Below are 17,551 nucleotides of genomic sequence, written 5' to 3' on the forward strand. Positions count from 1 at the left end.
AACATTCCGAAGTCGTCGAAATCTGGCACTTGGGCAGTGACTTGCGGCATCAGACACTGATGAAAAAGTCATCCCTAAACCTTGGCATGATGAGCGTCCGGTTGCTGTTATAGTTTAACAGTGCTCTGCAGCATCAGGGGGAAACGCAGTGAGACAAGAACAACAATTAGGGCGGCGAAAGTCTGTATAGAGCAGGCGGGAGAGATGGTGGATGGGTCCTGTAAGGTTCTAAAACCAAACCCTGTACTTTTTTCCTAAACCAAACCATGTGCGTTAGTTGTTGGAGGAAAAACTACATCAATTCGTGTTGTACTGACGTAGTGCGTTGGAACAGGCAGAACTTGACACCAGAACTTGTGCCAGAACATCAACAACCAACGCACCAAGGGTATCTTTCATGTCGTTCGGAACGTGGAAGGTCCATGACCAAACATCAATATGTGACAAGGTCGGAGTGAGAATGTGTTGGCACCAGTGCACCCTCAGACCTATATCATCTTTAATACCTGCCCTTTAAACCTTTCCAATAAATTGAAGCTGACTTGGTTGGTAAATATGTGATTGTCTTGCCACATCCAGTGTTAATCATCTTAATCAGGTTCACCTGTGTCTAATAAGTGACATTTGTACTGCAGAGTGGAGACACTGCTGAAGGCTGGATGGCTGACAAGACAAACAGTTTGTTGTCTTGTCTGCTGTGTCTTCTCACCATTGAACTCTGCTCTCTCCTATTAGCATTGAGTCTTAGACAGCAGAAGGCTTTGGTACAAGGTTTGAGTTTCCCAAATAATCATTACCCAACAGTGCCAAGGGGAGTGACCAGAAACCTGACCGAGTCTTTGTTGAAGATGTGTTTGAAGCTGTCAGAGATTTAAATATGACACCCTTCTTTTTCGTTTCATAAACAACTGGCCAAAGAGGCCCATCTCTCTGTAAATAAAGGATAACAGTGATTAATGACAGTAGAATAAAAAAGAGGAGACAATAGCATGAGGACAAGACAGCCAGTGTCGCGCCTATCACAGATCGGTTTCAGTCTCACCTCTAAACTCTCCTTGTGCTTTTTTTTTCTTCTTTTTTTCACTTTTTGTTGTGTTTTTCCCTTAATGATGTCAATCATGCCTTTATAGTACCACAACTGCATGAACTCCTCCTTTGAATTCTGAGTATCAGAACCAGAATGAGCACCATAACCATAATCAGCAATTTGATTTTAGTTAGTTATTTAAACTGATATTTATCCAGATGGTTAATTATTTAGTTAGTTAATTAGTTAATATCTAAAAACATGAACTTTTTTCTATACATATTGTAAAGACGGTGTTGCGTTTGTGAATGTTCTTGCTGAGCTGTCTGATGCTGATGATGTTTAAGGACAAATTCATTACCTCCATCTAGTGGTGGGAGTGTAAAAAACAACAACAAAAAAGTAAAAAATAAATTCAGTGTAATTATTGCTGTTTAAAATAATCTACTGGATAAATTCATTTAAACAGTAAAAAACAAAAACAGTGCTGGATCAGATGAACAGAATGGTTCCTTCCACATTCAGATTCAGATAAATGGAGATTATAGTTTCCAGTATGTATGAACATGAGTGTACCTGCCTATCTGTGTGTAAGGAACGAGAATGTGTGAATGAGAAGTGTAATCCACAGAGATTAAGACAAGGCTAAATTCAGTACTGAAGCAGAGTAATTATCTAAGAAAACAGGATTAGTATATATACTACAATAAATAAGGGACAAACCTATCTCACACAGGTTTATCAGTGAGAATGGTGAGGATAAAATTTGGGTAATAGGGTCTGAAACAGCATATAACACTAATCCAAGAGAGAGAAAGACAGAGAGACGGAGAGTGAAGGGGTTAAGGTGAGAATGTAGGCTGACAGATGGCCTCACTAAGCTGCTGGTGCTGCCAGGTTTTTATCTGCACTGTAACTGTTTGGATCAGGGCAATTAGCCTCGCACCGCAGGAACACGACAGAAGCAGAGCAAGAAGAAAACAGAGAGGAGTAATGTGACAGAGCAACACCGTCACCAGGAATGGACAACTGATCTACACTGGTCTTAATTAAACAGATTCATGACCCTCATGGAGCTGGACAATCCTCTAGAAGACTGGCCAGAGTCTCTGGACATTTTTGGGTCAGCTTGGCTGGATGCGCTCGGCATGTCCAGAGCAGGAAATAACTGGTCTGTTTGTCTGAATCTTGTAGAACATCTGTGTCTGGATCTGGTGAGCCAGATGGACTTTTTACTGGAGCACCGAGCCGTGTGTGTCAACGTGCTGGGCCCTCTGTACGCTGATGACCCATATGTCTGGATGTTCCTTCACAACTGAAACGGACTGAAGAGGTTTTTCTTCATTTGTTGCTTTTTCAGCTTTGTCAACTGGGAAACATTTGGACCACGGGGTAACTCAAAAGTCTCCATCACAACAGATGCATCTTCTGGAGTGCAGAGTGTCCACTTTACACTTTTAAGTTGCCTCTGGTTTAATGAGCAATGGACATTATAGAATGACAGCAAAGGTGACAGCACTGGCATCAGAACATCTCCACATTTTGATTCATTTTGGGGAAAATGTGAGCTAAATCAGCTCGTCTCCTTTGATCATTTTGGCAAATTTATCCAATGGATGTTTTAAATTGAAGGATTGTTAGTATTTACATCTGCAGCCAGCAATCACAGACTAAATATTGTATTTAAAAATGCAGAGGTAGCTGAAGAGAGATGTTATAAATATAAATAATTTAAAAAACTATGTACAAGATCAGTTATTTTCATTGTATAAAAATTAATCTGGAACATGACTTAATTGTATTTGGATTTACAGGACTGAATGTTCATCTCACATGGCAGAAGCAGAAGACAATCATCTGTCAAGATTCATGCATCTTTGGCCGCTAATGACAACTGGAAGCAGATCAGTTTAGCTGTTTATCTGAACTTAATGCCAGTTTGGAGCCTCACAGGATGTGTAATGTACTGTATGTTTAACTGTGTGATGTAATTCAATATGTGTGAATCTGAACGAGATGAGAAACTGAAACAATAGTTTGCACCACTGCGATGAAATATCACAATGTGATGAAATCTGAAAAACGTATTGTGTTTGAACATAATCGACTACATCCTCATTTCACAAATGTCAGTGTTCACTTCATTACCATGCAGGGCTTTAATCTTTATCTTATCTTATCATCATATCTTGCAACAATCTACACACAATATTCTTTTCACCGTTATTCGAAATGTCAGATTTCTACCTCGTCTCCTTCTCATTTATTGTTACCAATTTTACATACAGTGGCTTCAGGAAGTATTCAGACCCCTTCACTTTTTACACTTTATTGTGTTGAATATGTCATTTTTAAATGGATAAAATTGCCATCTTTACCAATCTACACTAAATAAACCATAATGTCAAAGTGAAAATGTGCTTTTTGCAATATTTTACAAATATATTAAATATGAAAAACTGAAGTCTCTCATTTACCTCTCATTTCAAGTATTCAGACCATTCAGACCTGTTGCTGTGGCACTCCAAATTGCGGTCAGGTGCATCCTGTTTCCTTTGATCGACCTTGAGAAGTGTCTACAGCTTGACTGGAGTCCACCTGTGGTAAATTACATTGATTGTACATAGTTTAGAAAGTAACAAATCACATCAGCATTATTACCAACATTTGTAACGACACTATTAAAAATCACAAAGAATAACGTCCAGGGCTGAATTAACCCTCTGTTTGATCATGGGGTAAAAAATAAGATGTGGGCCTCTATTAGCTGCCGGCGTCCTTCTGGTCCCCACAAACCACTGACTGTAGGCTCTGACACCAAATACTGTTCCTAGATGTGAATACTGCCTTTCCTCGTGTTTGATTTGTGATAACATGAGTACCATAAAACTTCAACTAAAAGCCTAGTCCCAATTAAACTCATAGTCCCTTCCACTAGCCTGGTGTGGCTACACATTTTGACAAATAATAACCTGCCTCAACCAGACGCCTGGTCTGATTGCCAGGCAATTCCTTTTTTTCTCTTTTTTCTTTTACAGAGGTTCTTTGGATGTAAAAAAAAAAAATGGGTTGTTGGCTATACCTCAAATATATGTGTCCATTCCTCAATTACCCTGTAAATTATTCCTTTAGTCTGTAAGAGTCCTCAGATTAAATTAATCAAAAGGGTTTTTCCATTAGAATTAATCCAAGTTGTGAATATTGTTTTAACAGGATAAGGTGGTGTTGTGTCGGTACACCGGGTGCCATAACTCTCTCTGTCTCTGATGTGCTGTCTGTTGGAGCAAGATCAAATGAATGATTCATAATTGATATGTTATCTAGAGCATCATTTTTATACAGGTGTACTGAGCAACAGTTTTGTGTGACAGGAATTAAAGGCCTGTCACAGAAAGACTTCTGACCCAAATATACATTCAAGCAAATAATAGCCCAGGCTATTAATTGAAGTTCATTATATCAAATAAATATAATGGGTATCAATTAAATTAAATTAATACATCATGGTGTATTTGTTGATTATATTTTGTAGCATTAATCTGAATTTGGAAAGTAGCATGACTTATCAAAAAAATTCAGTGATGTTAAAAAAGTACAATATTTGCCTCTGAATTGTATAGTGCAGTAAAAAGTAAAATGTGAGCAGAAAATAAAAAAATAAAGTGGTTACATGACAATAAGGAGACTATACATGTCCCTCAAAATCTGAGCAAGATGCACTAACCTTCCATCAGTGAAGGAGCTGAAAGTTACACTGAGACAATATTTAGCAATATGTTTGTGAAATAGCACGGTGCCAGTGAGGGTCCCCGTGCCTGGTTTCCTGTTTGAGACGTCATGACTTGCCTACGTTACCCAGAACTCCTCGCTGCGCAGAGAGAGCGCACGCCGTGTGGATATTACGTAATGTAGTTTCAAAGGTTGTGTACAGTTGTCGACTCCACGTCTGAGGAACACGATGTGACAGAAGATTCAGACAGTTTTTCTGCTTCACAAGCTTCAGTGTGAGAGGATAAACTTATCAGGTAAGAGCTGCTGCCTGTGGATAATGTAGTCTGAGACTGTTTGTTTACCGAGTGGATCTGAACACACGAGCTGAACAAGAATGAGAGCGTCCTGCTTTGTTAGTAGGAATTAAACATGACCACAGGGCATGGATGACAGAAATTATGAAAAATATTTAGCAGTTACCTCAATTCAGCTCTTGAATGTAAAAATAAATGAGATGGTTACTAGAAAAAAAAGCACAATAATATAGAGTCGACATTTGTAGGAACATTTTGAACCACACCTTTTTTATTATCACTGAATTAATGTCATTTTCTATCACTGTGTGACCACACTGTTTGTTTTCATTGTTTGAACGTCCAGGTACTAGATTACAAAGGAACTGCCCCACCTGTGTGTTTGCAAAGATTGGGCTGTCTTTTTTTATGTAGCATGCTTTTCAGTTTTAGAATTGTGGAAATACATTTCTGATCATTACAGACGCATCTTGATAATAGTTTATTTTTTTTCCTCATGAAAATTGATAACACTGCTTCAGCTTTGTACTTCAATACAGTCTGCATCAGTTGTTGTTACACAGTTACATTATTGTTGTTTGGCACTGAACTTTAAAATGCTAATTTAAAAAGCTTGCATGACATTAAGGATCCAGTGTGAAGGGCTTATGAAGATATTTTGGCAGAAATTGAATGTAATATAGTAAGTGTATTTTCGTTAGTGTCTAATCACCTAAAATAAGAATTGTTGTGTTTTCCTACCTCGGAATGAGCTGTTTATGTCTAACCCAGAGTGGACAAAGCCAAACACTGGCTCCAGATTGGGCCATCCACCTTTTCCCGTTTGCTGTCATAGTTAGAGGCCCATCTGCAATGAGCAGCGTTGAAAAAACATCGATTTGTGACATGAAACTTTGTTTTATTCAGTGTTTTTACCAGTGTAAATCACTAGTCTGTTTTGGAGAAGAGGAGACCTCTGCGGATAACTCAGCTCCTGGTAAAACCTCCTCAATGTCTGAATCTCAAGTTATCAGAGATAAAAAAAAAAAAGTGAGCACACATTGGCATGCCTTTGGCGAGCCGTTTGTCATCGACATGCCAAATAGCATTGGATTGGAGAAACACCAATTTGTAAGGTGAAATGGCTTTATTCTGTTTTTTGTACCGGTTTTATTCAGCTGGTCCGATCATTCCAGAGAGGTAGACACCTCTGCGGATAATTTGGCTCCTGGTAACACACACCTGAACGATGAACGTTGAAGAAATTCTAACCAGGAGATGTTTCAGCTGGTTGCAGTGTGCAATCCTCACCACTAGATGCTACTAAACCCCCCTAAATCTTACACACTTAACCTTTAAGCTAGAACATACAAGAGTCTGCTAACAGATTTCCAAATTTAAGAGATATTAATGAAAAGTCTGTAACAATAGAAATATATTCAAATTTCTAAAAAAAAAACATGCATTATTTGCAGAATGCTGATGTATAATGTGAAATACATGTGATTTGTAGAACATGGGCTAAAACAGAGATACTCAGCTTGCTTTGCATGGGGGCCACTTCTGCAAAATGGCCAGTTAAGCCACAGACATTAATAATGTTTATCAGTATGATAAATGAATTGCCAGTTTTGATCATCTCAATGCTTGCTCTCTTCACTCATCTTGCCAAGAGGTAAATCAAATCAAGCAGCCCTACGCAGCCTGTCACATCAGCCCCGCACGGGTCAGGTCAGGTCAGGCAGGGGTGATTCTAGCATTATGTGGCTAGCAGGCAGCTCAGCAGCCTGTGGCATGCCAGATTTAAGTTGAGTATCACTGTGCTAAACATGCAAAAACACTGGTATGGTCCTTTAATTTTTTGACTGTCTCACTTTATCTGTCTTCTTTATTTTTATTCTTTACCTCTTTTCCTCAATCCTCCTGCTCTCTCCCTGCTCACCTCCTAACCTCATCGTTGTATCATGTCTGTGTTCTGAGTGTTGAGGTCAAACTGTTTCTTGTTATCCAGCAGATAAGAGCTGCTGTCCAATCAGTTTGTCTCTGTTTATCTCTCTCCTCCAGTCTGTCATCATGAGGCCTTGACGTTTGTCTGTTCATTCATCACTATGAGTGGCACTGCGTTGGCTGTTGTGGTCGTGGTCATTTTCCTCTTGGCCCTCTACCTCCTCCAGCGCTATGGAGATTTGCGGAAGCAGCAGCGGATGGTCCTGTTGGGGACGCTGCTCTCCTGGTACCTCTGCTTCCTCATCGTCTTCATCCTGCCGCTCGATGTTAGCACGGTATGCAACCATCGCAGCTGTTTAAATGTGTCAGCATGAGGTCATTTTGCCTTGGTAACCATAGCTGTTAGGATCCTCTCAGGATAAAAACAGGATCAATGGGATGTGAATGTGTTTGTGTTTTTGAGAATATTCTGTGTCCAAGTGATTTCAAGCGCTGCGTGATTATTTATCTTGCCTCTGGCGTCTTACCTGCCCCAGTGTGATGTGCTTCACATTGGAGTGTGTGTGCCTGACTGTGTAAACTCTGCTCCTCTTTCAGACCATCTACAAGCAGTGTATCCATGACAATGCAGACCACCCTACTCCTGTAACTCGAGCAAGAGGCGCTAATCAGACAGATGACAGCTCCTCTGTTTATCCACCTGTCAGGTAAATAAGATAACGTTTGATTTATTGGCACTGTTTGCTCAATGAATCATTTATCAACAGCCAAGCTCCACATGGGTCTGGATTGATTTACCATAGTTGACCTAAGTGAAGTTCATTTTCCATTGCTATGGTAATAACTAACTTATTCTTATTCGTTATCTAGCCATGCAAATAGTGGTGTTATCATGTGTCCAAGTTTTCAGACATTCTTGTCTGAGATTTCTGCCTCCACCCTAATAGAATAAAGTTTTATGGAATTCCATTCATGAAGCTCACAGTAGTGAAAGATAACATTTATGAGACTGTCTTTCCATAATCAGTACTCCTTTTAAACTGGGTCTACTCAGTTTTCATTGATTCATCCATCCATCCATTTTCATCCGCTTATCCGGGGCCAGGTTGCAGGGGCAGCAGACCAAGCAAAGCACCTCGGATATCCCTCTACCCAGCAATGCTTTCCAGCTCCTCCTGGGGGAACCCAAGGTGTTCCCAGGCCAGATGAGATATGTAATCCCTCCAGCGTGTTCTGGGTCTGCCCCGGGGCCTCCTACCAGTTGGATGTGCCTGGAACACCTCTAACAGGAAGTGCCCAGGAAGCATCCTGATCAGATGCCCAAACCACCTCAAGTGACCCCTTTCAACATGAAGGAGCAGCAGCTCTACTCCGAGCTCCCTCCAGATGTCCGAGCTCCTTACCCTATCTCTAAGGCTGAGCCCAGCCACCCCACGGAGGAAACTCATTTCGGCCGCTTGTATCCATAATCACGTTCTTTCGATTACTACCCAGAGCTCATGACCATAGGTGAGGGTTGGGACGTAGATGAACCAGTAAATCAAAAGCTTTGCCTCCACATTTTTATTGATACAACTTCATACTGAAAAAAAGTATCTCTCACACACACACACAGACACATGCACAGGATCTATAGACATGCTTTAATGGAGAGATGTCAGAGCACGGATGCTGCCCATGGACAGGCGCCCCCCAGCAGTTGGAGGACATTACTGCAGTTCAGAGTGTGTTTTTGCACTGTAATGACACTGTGTGTGTGCATTGTGTGCTCACATTCTTTGGTGTGTGTGTTACAGTACACTAAAGGTTTGTGAGGAGCCATGGAGTTACATCCCAGATGGCGTCCTACCAGTGTTCTGGAGAGTTGTATACTGGACCTCCCAGTTTCTTACTTGGTATGATACTCACACACAACCTCTCAGTCACTTACTCTAACCTCGATTTTACGTACTGTATGTTCCACCTTTGCTGTGAAGATAACTGTGTTTTGGTATACTGACCCTCTCTTCTGTGTGTGTGTGTGTGTGTGTACACAGGCTGCTGTTGCCTTTCATGCAGTCGTACGCACGGTCAGGAGCTTTCTCCAGAGTTGGGAAGATTAAAACAGCTCTTATAGAAAATGCAATCTATTATGGCACCTACCTCCTTATCTTCATCTCTCTGCTCATCTACGTGGCTGCTCACCCACGGTGGGAACTGTCATGGTGAGTCAAATGTGCCTCAGCTCAGCAAGCATTAGATGACCTGTTGGAGAAAGTTGTTCTGTGGTTGTGTTTCTAAGCTGGTGTCATGTCAGTGCATTGATTTATCTGTATGACTCATGCAGGAGACAACTCCAGACCATCGGCATTACAGCTGCCAACACCTGGGGTCTCTTCCTGCTGGTGCTGTTGCTGGGCTACGGCCTGGTGGAGATCCCCCGTTCTTATTGGCTGTCGTCTTCCCGCGGTTACCTGCTGACCAAGACCTACTTCAAGGCAGCAAAAATGGCGACTGAGAAGGCGTCAGCTGAAGAGAACTTAGCAGATGTTATGGAGGTGAGTTCTTATGAACAGTTTTGTGCTGGCTTTTATAAGAATCTGTTTTTCTTACTTTAACAAGAACAATAATATTTTGTATTATCAGGAGGTGGCAGGCGTCCATGAATCTGTCAGGTACAACCACTCTTTCAGGAAGTGTGTGGACACCATTATAACAAAGGTGAGAAATACATGAGGGTGACTTTACCAAGTTTTCCTTTATGTGTGAGGGACTGTTCGTCATTTATCAGAGGAGAGAGGTGGCTGGGGTGTGATTTCCCCAGATACAAATATTTTTCCTTGATCCTCCTTGAGTGACTGGAGGGGAATGCATGTATACACTCACTGGCCACTTTATTAGGTACACCTTGTTAGTACCAGGTTGGACCCCTTTTGCCTCCAGAGCTGCCTTAATTCTTGGTGGCAAAGATTCAACAAGGTGCTGGAAACATTCCTCAAAGATTTTGGTCCATATTGACATCATATTGAGCATCACACAGTTGCTGCAGATTTGTCAGCTGCACATCCATGATGTGAATCTCCCGTTCCACCACNAATATCCCCCACACCATTACACCACCACCACCAGCCTGAACCGTTGATACAAGGCAGGATGGATCCATGCTTTCATGTTGTTTACACCAAATTCTGATCCTACCATCTGAATGTCGCAGCAGGAATCAAGACTCATCAGACCAGACAACATTTTTCCAATCTTCTATTGTCCCGTTTTGGTGAGCCTGTGTGAATTGTTTCCTGTTCAAGCCTGTCTGGCACCAACAACCATGCCACATTCAAAGTCACTTAAATCACTTTTCCTACCCATCCTGATGCTCAGAAAACAGAATAATAAACACCCACCCCACCTTCCTCTTTCATAAATAATGAACAGTCCCTAAATCCAAAGTTTAATGTAGCATTTACAGTTTTTACAGTCAGGCTCTGTGGGACAGTTTCCATCTGAGTGTCGTTTCATTTCAGTGTCCCGCTGAGTACCAAGAAGAGTTGGGAAGAAACATGGAGCGTTCCTGTGGTGAACAGAATGTCCTCCCCACCAAATGGAGCCTGATTAAACTTCATAAAAAAGTGACTATTATTTTCAACATTGCACTGTGGTTTTAAAGGAAACAATGCAATAATATGACAGTGCATGTAAACATGAATACTTATTTAAGTGCTTGTGTTTCAGGTAATCTCTGCAGTGCAGAGACACGGTCAGACTGAGGTTCAGTGGTCTATCTTGTTGGACCAGGCCTTTCATCTAGAAGATGTGGCTAAAAGCCAGAGCAGCCCGGTCCGACAGTTGATCCACAGCTTCCCCTCAGCACACCAACACAGCTGGATCCATCGGTTCATCTACACTCCTACTGTGGGTGAGTTCAGTCTGTTCTCAGACTTACAGATGGAAAGTAATTACAGTTACTCAACTAATTCATTTAGGTACAAAATTAAGGTACTATTGATTAAATATGTCTATTTTGTGATACGTTGTTTACTCTACTATATTTTAGAGAGACACTTTGTTCTTTACCAGACTTTTAACACTCAGCTAGTGTTTCTTTGACTTTTTTAAAATCTATTTTCTGTGACTGGTGACCTCTAATCAACAGCTGTTCCTTGGTAGCCTGAATGCTGCTATTGTTTCACTCCAGTATGAATGTACACCCAGTTTGCCAGATAAATGCCCTGAGCTACCTGTTTATAGAAAGGTGTACTCTCTTAAATGTCTTTTTCAACCAGCTACAGCTTCATCTTCAAGCAGCTAATTTCAATGTCCAAGCTACTTCTGGAACTACAAACTTTTTTTAATTTAGTTTTAAGTTTTACTTTTTTGCACATTCGGAATTAAAAACAATCCTAGATTTTTCCAGTTAAGTTGAATTAGTGTGGTGGGTGTCACTACCTTGAAAAAAACTGCCAAACGTATATATATTTTGTCAGTCTCTGTCAAAGTTTTGAGTTTTAGTGGTGTTAAAATACTGTTTTAAAGGCTTTTCAACCCTCTGAAAACTCATCTTAGCGAAATACATTACAATTAATCTGTTTGGGATATCTCTGCATGAAATGTCAGTTATTGGCAGCTTCAAACAAACTATTGATACTGTGTTTAGTGCTTAGTTTTAAAACAGAAAATATGTAATGTACGTTAAATATGAAGTACTGTTGTTTCTGTGTATGAATAAAATACTTGTGTGATGTGTGGACTATTATGTACAACAGGAATGTCAGTTTGTAATCATGCATTTGTGTTTGTGTGTTTGTCCATCTCAGAGTGGTACTGGGAGTGTGTGTTCAGGCAGGGTTTCTACAGGCTGCTGGCGGTCCTCCTGTGTCTCCTCTCAGCAGCAGTCGTCTGGTCCGAGTGCACCTTCTTCAGCACACACCCTGTCCTCTCCCTCTTCGCTGTTTTTGTCCAGACGGCTGAAAAACAACATAACTACATCTGTATCGAGGTGGGCATGCATCAGTGAGGCTTACAGAAATGCACACACCCAGCAAACGGAAGCTTCATTAAGGAAAACAGGAAAACACTCAACAAAAACACACAGCGCCCATAGGCTGCAAAAGTTTGCAGAAGTTTTGACCACAGCTCTGACGTGTATATTCTTAACACTGAGCACTGTATTAAAATAGTTAACCTCCCCTCTCTTCTTGTTTTGTTTCTCTCCACCAGATGGTGTGTTTTGTCAGTATCCTCTTCCTGTGTGTGTGTGTCTACTCCACGGTGTTCAGGATACGAGTTTTCAACTACTATTACTTGGTGCCACATCACCAGACTGATGCTTACAGCCTGCAGTTCAGCGGCATGTACGTCCCTCATAAAGTCTTAATATAAGATTTTTATTTCACATTATAGGGGTAAGAGGCGTTCTGAAACATAGTCGTTAGTTTGGCCTAAACTAGGGCACAGTTTCTGTTGAGGAAGCACAGTTCAGTCTGGTCCTCTCACATTGTGTTAAACTCCTGTATTCTGATTATCAGGTTGCTTTAATTTATTTTTCCTCTCAGGTTGTTTTGTCGTCTGACCCCTCCTTTGTGCCTCAACTTCCTGGGCCTGATTCACATGGACTCCGCCATCTCACACCAAGACAGAATACAGACATCCTACACCTCAGTGGGTCCCACGCACCAACAAAGACATATTAATGCATACTTATTTAATGCATGATCATATAAGTATCTTTGCATTCAAACCAAATGATCTGATGTCCCTCTTTCCTTCCCTCTGTCAGATTATGGGCTCCATGCATGTGCTGTATTTCATATCTGATGGCTTCTACATCTACTATCCCATGCTGGTGTTGCTGCTCTGCTTTGCCACTTATTACAGGTAAAACATGAACAGTTAAATTATATTTTAATCAATTTGATGCACTCAAGTGGAGTTGTGGTTGCTTGCCATTGTTGGACTGAACACTTGGCCAGATACCAGATTATTGCAGATATATTGGTATTGATTTTACTAGGTTTAGTTAATTAAGCAGGTTAGATATTTTAAAAACAGTGAGTATTTTGCCTGTGTTGAGAGAATTTTCATGCAAATGTGTTACAGTTTCTTATACAGTCATATTCACAATTTTGCCAAAGTTTTTTGAAAATATTTTTCAGTTGTATCTATATGGTTAATAGATCATTTAGCAATTATTTAATCTCTAAAAAGAGATTTAAAAAATAAATAATAATAATAATAATAATGATATAAATAATAATGTTAAATAAATAAAAATGAAAGAATAGAATACATTTAAGAAATTAAATAATATTGATAATAAATATAAAAAAATAATTCTTCAACTTTAATTACTAATTGTAATGTTTGAGTAGAATAGAGAAACAAATAAGAAACAAATGATGGCAAATAATACAAAAAAAAAAGATTATGTGTTTAAGAGTATATTTGTAATTGTATGCGTCTGTGTTTGTAGCCTGGGCTCTCGCTGTTTGAACCTCCTAGGCTTCCATCAGTACATCACTGACGACGGCTTGACCTCTGACCTGGTGGAAGAAGGAAAGGAACTAATCAGAAGAGGTAGTTTCATCACACATTCAGTCAATAACTGTGTCTGATGTATCTGCTCAAAGTGTAGTGTTTATATGGCTCTTTTATTAAGTTTACATTAGTGAGCCGCACTATTGCAGACATGATTAATTCATTCTTCCTCTGGTTTCCAGTAAGATTAATTCTTAGTTATGAGATTCAGCAGGTTAATTCATTGGTTTATTATTTAACTTTTACTTTTTATTTCTTATTCCTTGGTTAACATTAAGTTGTATATCTGAACGTCATCATTTATTAACTCACTGTAATTTTAGTGAAAAAAAAAAACAACTTGCATGCTTTTTAACAGTATGCACTACATTTTGTTCTTTTGTAGAAAGAAGAAAAAGACAGAAAGCTGAGGATGGAGAAAATCGAAGATGGGTTAGAAATGTTTATTCTATCAAATTGTTTCTCTTACAGTTTTCCCAACCCTGGTACACCCCAATATAAGTATCAACAACCATTACAACCAACACATAGCCTCAAAGCTGCCAAATGGCACACTGGCCCTGTCTGGTTGTCTCTCCTGGTCTTTTAAAGGAATATTTTACCCATTTTCATCTAGCTTTGTATCATAACAATGTGGGTAATATGTGTAAATGCACTATGGTAAATTCCCTCCATCTTGCCAGCAACCTGATCTCCCTGCTCATTAACAGCAAAAAACCATGGGATGATGCCAAACGCACAGGATTATTGCTCCAACTACAGATAATACTTCCTCACTTTTGTACACCTGCCACCACCACAGACACAAAGAATATGAAACTGGATCAAGAGGGAGGCCTGCCCCTCTCTAGCTCTCTCTCAAACACAAACCAAACTCAGATCAAACAGTAAAATTAGGCAGTGCCGATCAAATTTAAAGCTAGATTCTGTGACTGTATTGTCTCTCACCTAAGAGTCTTCACAAACATATTTTATTGCACTATGTGGCTGTAATACGAGAGTTTGTGAACAGGAAGTGGAACTGTTTCCTGTATTGTGTAAAAAAAGGCTAGAAAAACTGCGATCAAACGGGATAACTAAGCAGTGCTTATCAAATATGAACCACGATTCTATTAATGAATTGCCTATTTCTTGCCAAGAATGTTTTAGAAACATTAGAAAAAACAGGGCAATGCATTCTGGTAGTTGTAGGTTTTTGACCTCTTGAACAAAACCGAATGCCACAGCCGTTTTCTCTAGTCATGCAGCACAAATTTCAAAAGTATTTGCATCTTTCTCCTGCATAGACAGCCCAGTTTTGTGAGAGAACCATCTCTGCAGTGAAGCACTTCTTTAACTGCTACGTCCTTAATCAGCAAGTGAACACCTGTGTGCTCACCCTCCCACGGCAACTGTAAGGATGAGCTGGCAGCAGAGCATAGGGAGACACAGGGGAGAAAATAGGAACATAAACACGCAGCACTAACACAAGATATGCATGTGGCTGTTTTGTTTTTCTGTTACAGGCCTGGAGGGAGCGGTATGGAGTCCAGGGGGCTACTGGGCGGACCAGAGCTGGTTACACTGAGTTGAAGGATAACCACAGCAGTGCAACAGCAGAGATCAAGAACAGTGGTAGGGATTAAAAAAAACCCAGTATAACCATGATGAAAATATTTTTCTGTGTAGCCCACAGCCACTGAAACTGAACATGATCAGAGGTCTCGATGATAGGCTACATTTCATTCTTCATGCTCGTGTGTATTAGAGTTTGTTTCTAATTAATGTACCACTAGACCCTGCTTACAGTACACTGTGTATACATTGGTGTCTGTCTTTCTCAGTTATCACATTCAGCAGAGGAGATGGGGAGATGGAGGAGCAGCAGAGAGGCTTACTGCAGGATAATTCCAGTGATGAAGGTTCACCAAACAGACGGTGTGTGTTGCAAAATGAGTTTAACGTAGTGTTTAATTGGAACACGTCGCCTTAATCACTTACTCTGTCTCCCTTTGTGTGAGACTGTAGATCCAAAGGAGGACGTTACCTGTCTCTGTCACCTTCTCGGTCGGGGATCTTTGATGATGTTTGATGACAGAAGACATGGAGGGAGAGCAATGACACTAGCATATGGTGGTACTCAAACTGGAACTGAAAAAAGGACATAAAACTTATCTAGGGAAGTCTGAATAGAAAAGATATTATATTGTAATGTATCTCAGGAAATAAAGAGGAAGATCATGTATCTGAAACATGGACATACAATCAGGTACAGTCATTATACACTGAAAGAGATCACTAACTATGGTTAAACTTTTGTGCACAGCCAAACCCTTTTGAATGTATTTTTGATATTGTCCTTTAAAAAATAATGTTTTACAAGCATGATTGGTGGATAAAAGAGACAAATACACACCAAAAATAACTATTTGTTGTTGTCTGACTATTTCATCACTTATTTTTGAACTGAATAGCTCACTTTGGAAACTGTGAAACAAAAACAAAATGAAAACTGACTCGTGTACTCAAAGACAAGACATCAACAACCAAACTTGTTGGATATTTTTTGTTTAGAAAAACATGACTTGTTTGTATTTAATGTAGTCTACAGCCAATTATTTTCTGTATGTTTTGTATTTATGTCTTGCATTAAAGTCTGATAATGTTACCCATTTATGTAATCATCATGAGACCATAATTGATGTAAATTTACCAGCACATATGAAGCACTGTCTTAATGGTCTAGTGTGGCATCTGTGGGCAGAAATTGTATAAAATATTCATAACTATGTTTTTATGAGTTTATAATCACCTAAAAATAAGACTTGTGTTTTCATTACCTTAAAATGAGCCATTTATATCTATATATGGAGCGGGTCCTCCTCCATGGAGTCTGCCATCATGATCTACAGTAGCTCTAGCATTTTTGCAGAGGCCACCGTAGTTCTCCGATACGCTTGGCACACTGGAAAGGTTTTAGTTCTGCTCACTGCTAGATGCCACTAAACACATCACACTTGACCTTTGAGCTCTTCACTTGTTGCATCATTAAATGTTTTCTGATATTATAAAAAGTAGTCAGGCCAACAGAATCAAAAGCTAGTGTAAATGTCATCTTCAAGTTCAGGCAACACTAAAAGTCTTGCAATTGTTCATAGCTCTAATGTCTTTCCAGAAGTCATTATAACTATTATTTTGCAACTTTTTAGCCAATGAGTCAGATCTCATAGAGTTTTCATTCCTTTTAATAAATCTAAGAGCGTATTTAAATTTTGCATTTGCCCGTTTCCTCTGTTCATCAGAGGCCCTTGTCTGTCTCTGCCTGAGTCTACCCATGCTTTAAATGCTTCTTTAGCTTCAGCATGGAGCTCTGCCACATGCTCATTCCAGCCAGGCTTGATATTATACCTCTTCGGCAGAGGTTTATAAAAAGGCTTACTAGAGATATGAAGTGACTTCACAATAGACGCATATAAAACACATAAATCAATACTATGTTGTGGGTTACAACAGTTCACATTACCACATCTTATAGCATATTTAGGCAGTTCAATATTTCTCAGCAAAGTGTCTGTGAGAGAAGTGTATTTCTGAACATCTTCATTAGTTAAATTAGACCACTCCAGTTTCCCTGTATCCATGCTATTTGCAACTGTTGTTATCATTGGCAGCTTTTCTACAATGAGTGATATTGAAAAGGGTATGTGATCTACAATGGCATTTTCATAGTAGCCTAAATATCCATGGCACCCAGAGAGGCATGTGCGTCAGCTGTGCAAATACAATTATCAAGCCGTGAAGTGGTACGCCATGCTTCACTGATGTAAGTATAACTGCTGGCAGGCATAAGCACCTTGCTAGAGAGTATTAACCCACCATCAGAGCAGAAGTGTATTAGGTGATTAGCAAAAGGAGAATTTTCTTCAGAAATGTCAGTGTTCAAGTCTCCTACAACATAGATACAGGTGGAGGCATTATCTTGAATGAAGGCGCTAACAAAGGCTAATCTACTGAGAAAAAGATAAGATAATCCTTTGTTCGCCCCACAGCGGGGAAATTTGTCACATTACAGCAGCAAAGGGAT

At 39.9% G+C, this 17,551-nt stretch overlaps 1 protein-coding gene and 1 long non-coding RNA gene across 3 annotated transcripts; both read left to right on the forward strand.

Annotated features, from left to right (window-relative positions):
* The first annotated feature begins 1,949 nt into the window (after positions 1–1,949).
* On the forward strand, positions 1,950–3,443 carry LOC126394037 (uncharacterized). Its single transcript, XR_007570327.1, has 2 exons — positions 1,950–2,536; positions 2,842–3,443. It is a non-coding gene; the product is annotated as an uncharacterized LOC126394037 (long non-coding RNA).
* Positions 3,444–4,928: 1,485 nt separating this feature from the next.
* LOC126394029 (G-protein coupled receptor-associated protein LMBRD2B-like) lies at positions 4,929–16,143 on the forward strand. Of its 2 annotated transcripts, XM_050050569.1 has the most exons (18): positions 4,929–5,052; positions 7,096–7,313; positions 7,576–7,685; positions 8,775–8,873; positions 9,015–9,182; positions 9,305–9,515; positions 9,604–9,678; positions 10,479–10,583; positions 10,687–10,870; positions 11,769–11,950; positions 12,172–12,305; positions 12,507–12,612; positions 12,731–12,828; positions 13,424–13,527; positions 13,874–13,920; positions 14,994–15,102; positions 15,312–15,405; positions 15,496–16,143. In XM_050050569.1, exons 2-18 carry the CDS (start codon positions 7,140–7,142, stop codon positions 15,557–15,559), a joined length of 2,064 nt encoding a protein of 687 aa, XP_049906526.1. In that variant the 5' UTR covers positions 4,929–5,052; positions 7,096–7,139; the 3' UTR covers positions 15,560–16,143. The 2 variants fall into 2 exon arrangements, with proteins under 2 accessions (XP_049906526.1, XP_049906527.1); XM_050050570.1 differs by lacking the exons at positions 13,874–13,920; positions 15,496–16,143.
* Positions 16,144–17,551: the final 1,408 nt, after the last annotated feature.

Source organism: Epinephelus moara, chromosome 8, assembly GCF_006386435.1.
Source record: "Epinephelus moara isolate mb chromosome 8, YSFRI_EMoa_1.0, whole genome shotgun sequence".
NCBI classification, from domain to species: domain Eukaryota; kingdom Metazoa; phylum Chordata; class Actinopteri; order Perciformes; family Serranidae; genus Epinephelus; species Epinephelus moara.

Coding starts and splice junctions, on each gene's coding strand:
- LOC126394029 (XM_050050569.1), top strand. CDS start 7,140: ATGAGTGGCACTGCGTTGGCTGTTGTGGTCGTGGTCATTTTCCTCTTG. Junction 9,679..10,478: donor TGGACACCATTATAACAAAG/GTGAGAAATACA, acceptor GTTTCATTTCAG/TGTCCCGCTGAGTACCAAGA. Junction 11,951..12,171: donor ATAACTACATCTGTATCGAG/GTGGGCATGCAT, acceptor TCTCTCCACCAG/ATGGTGTGTTTTGTCAGTAT.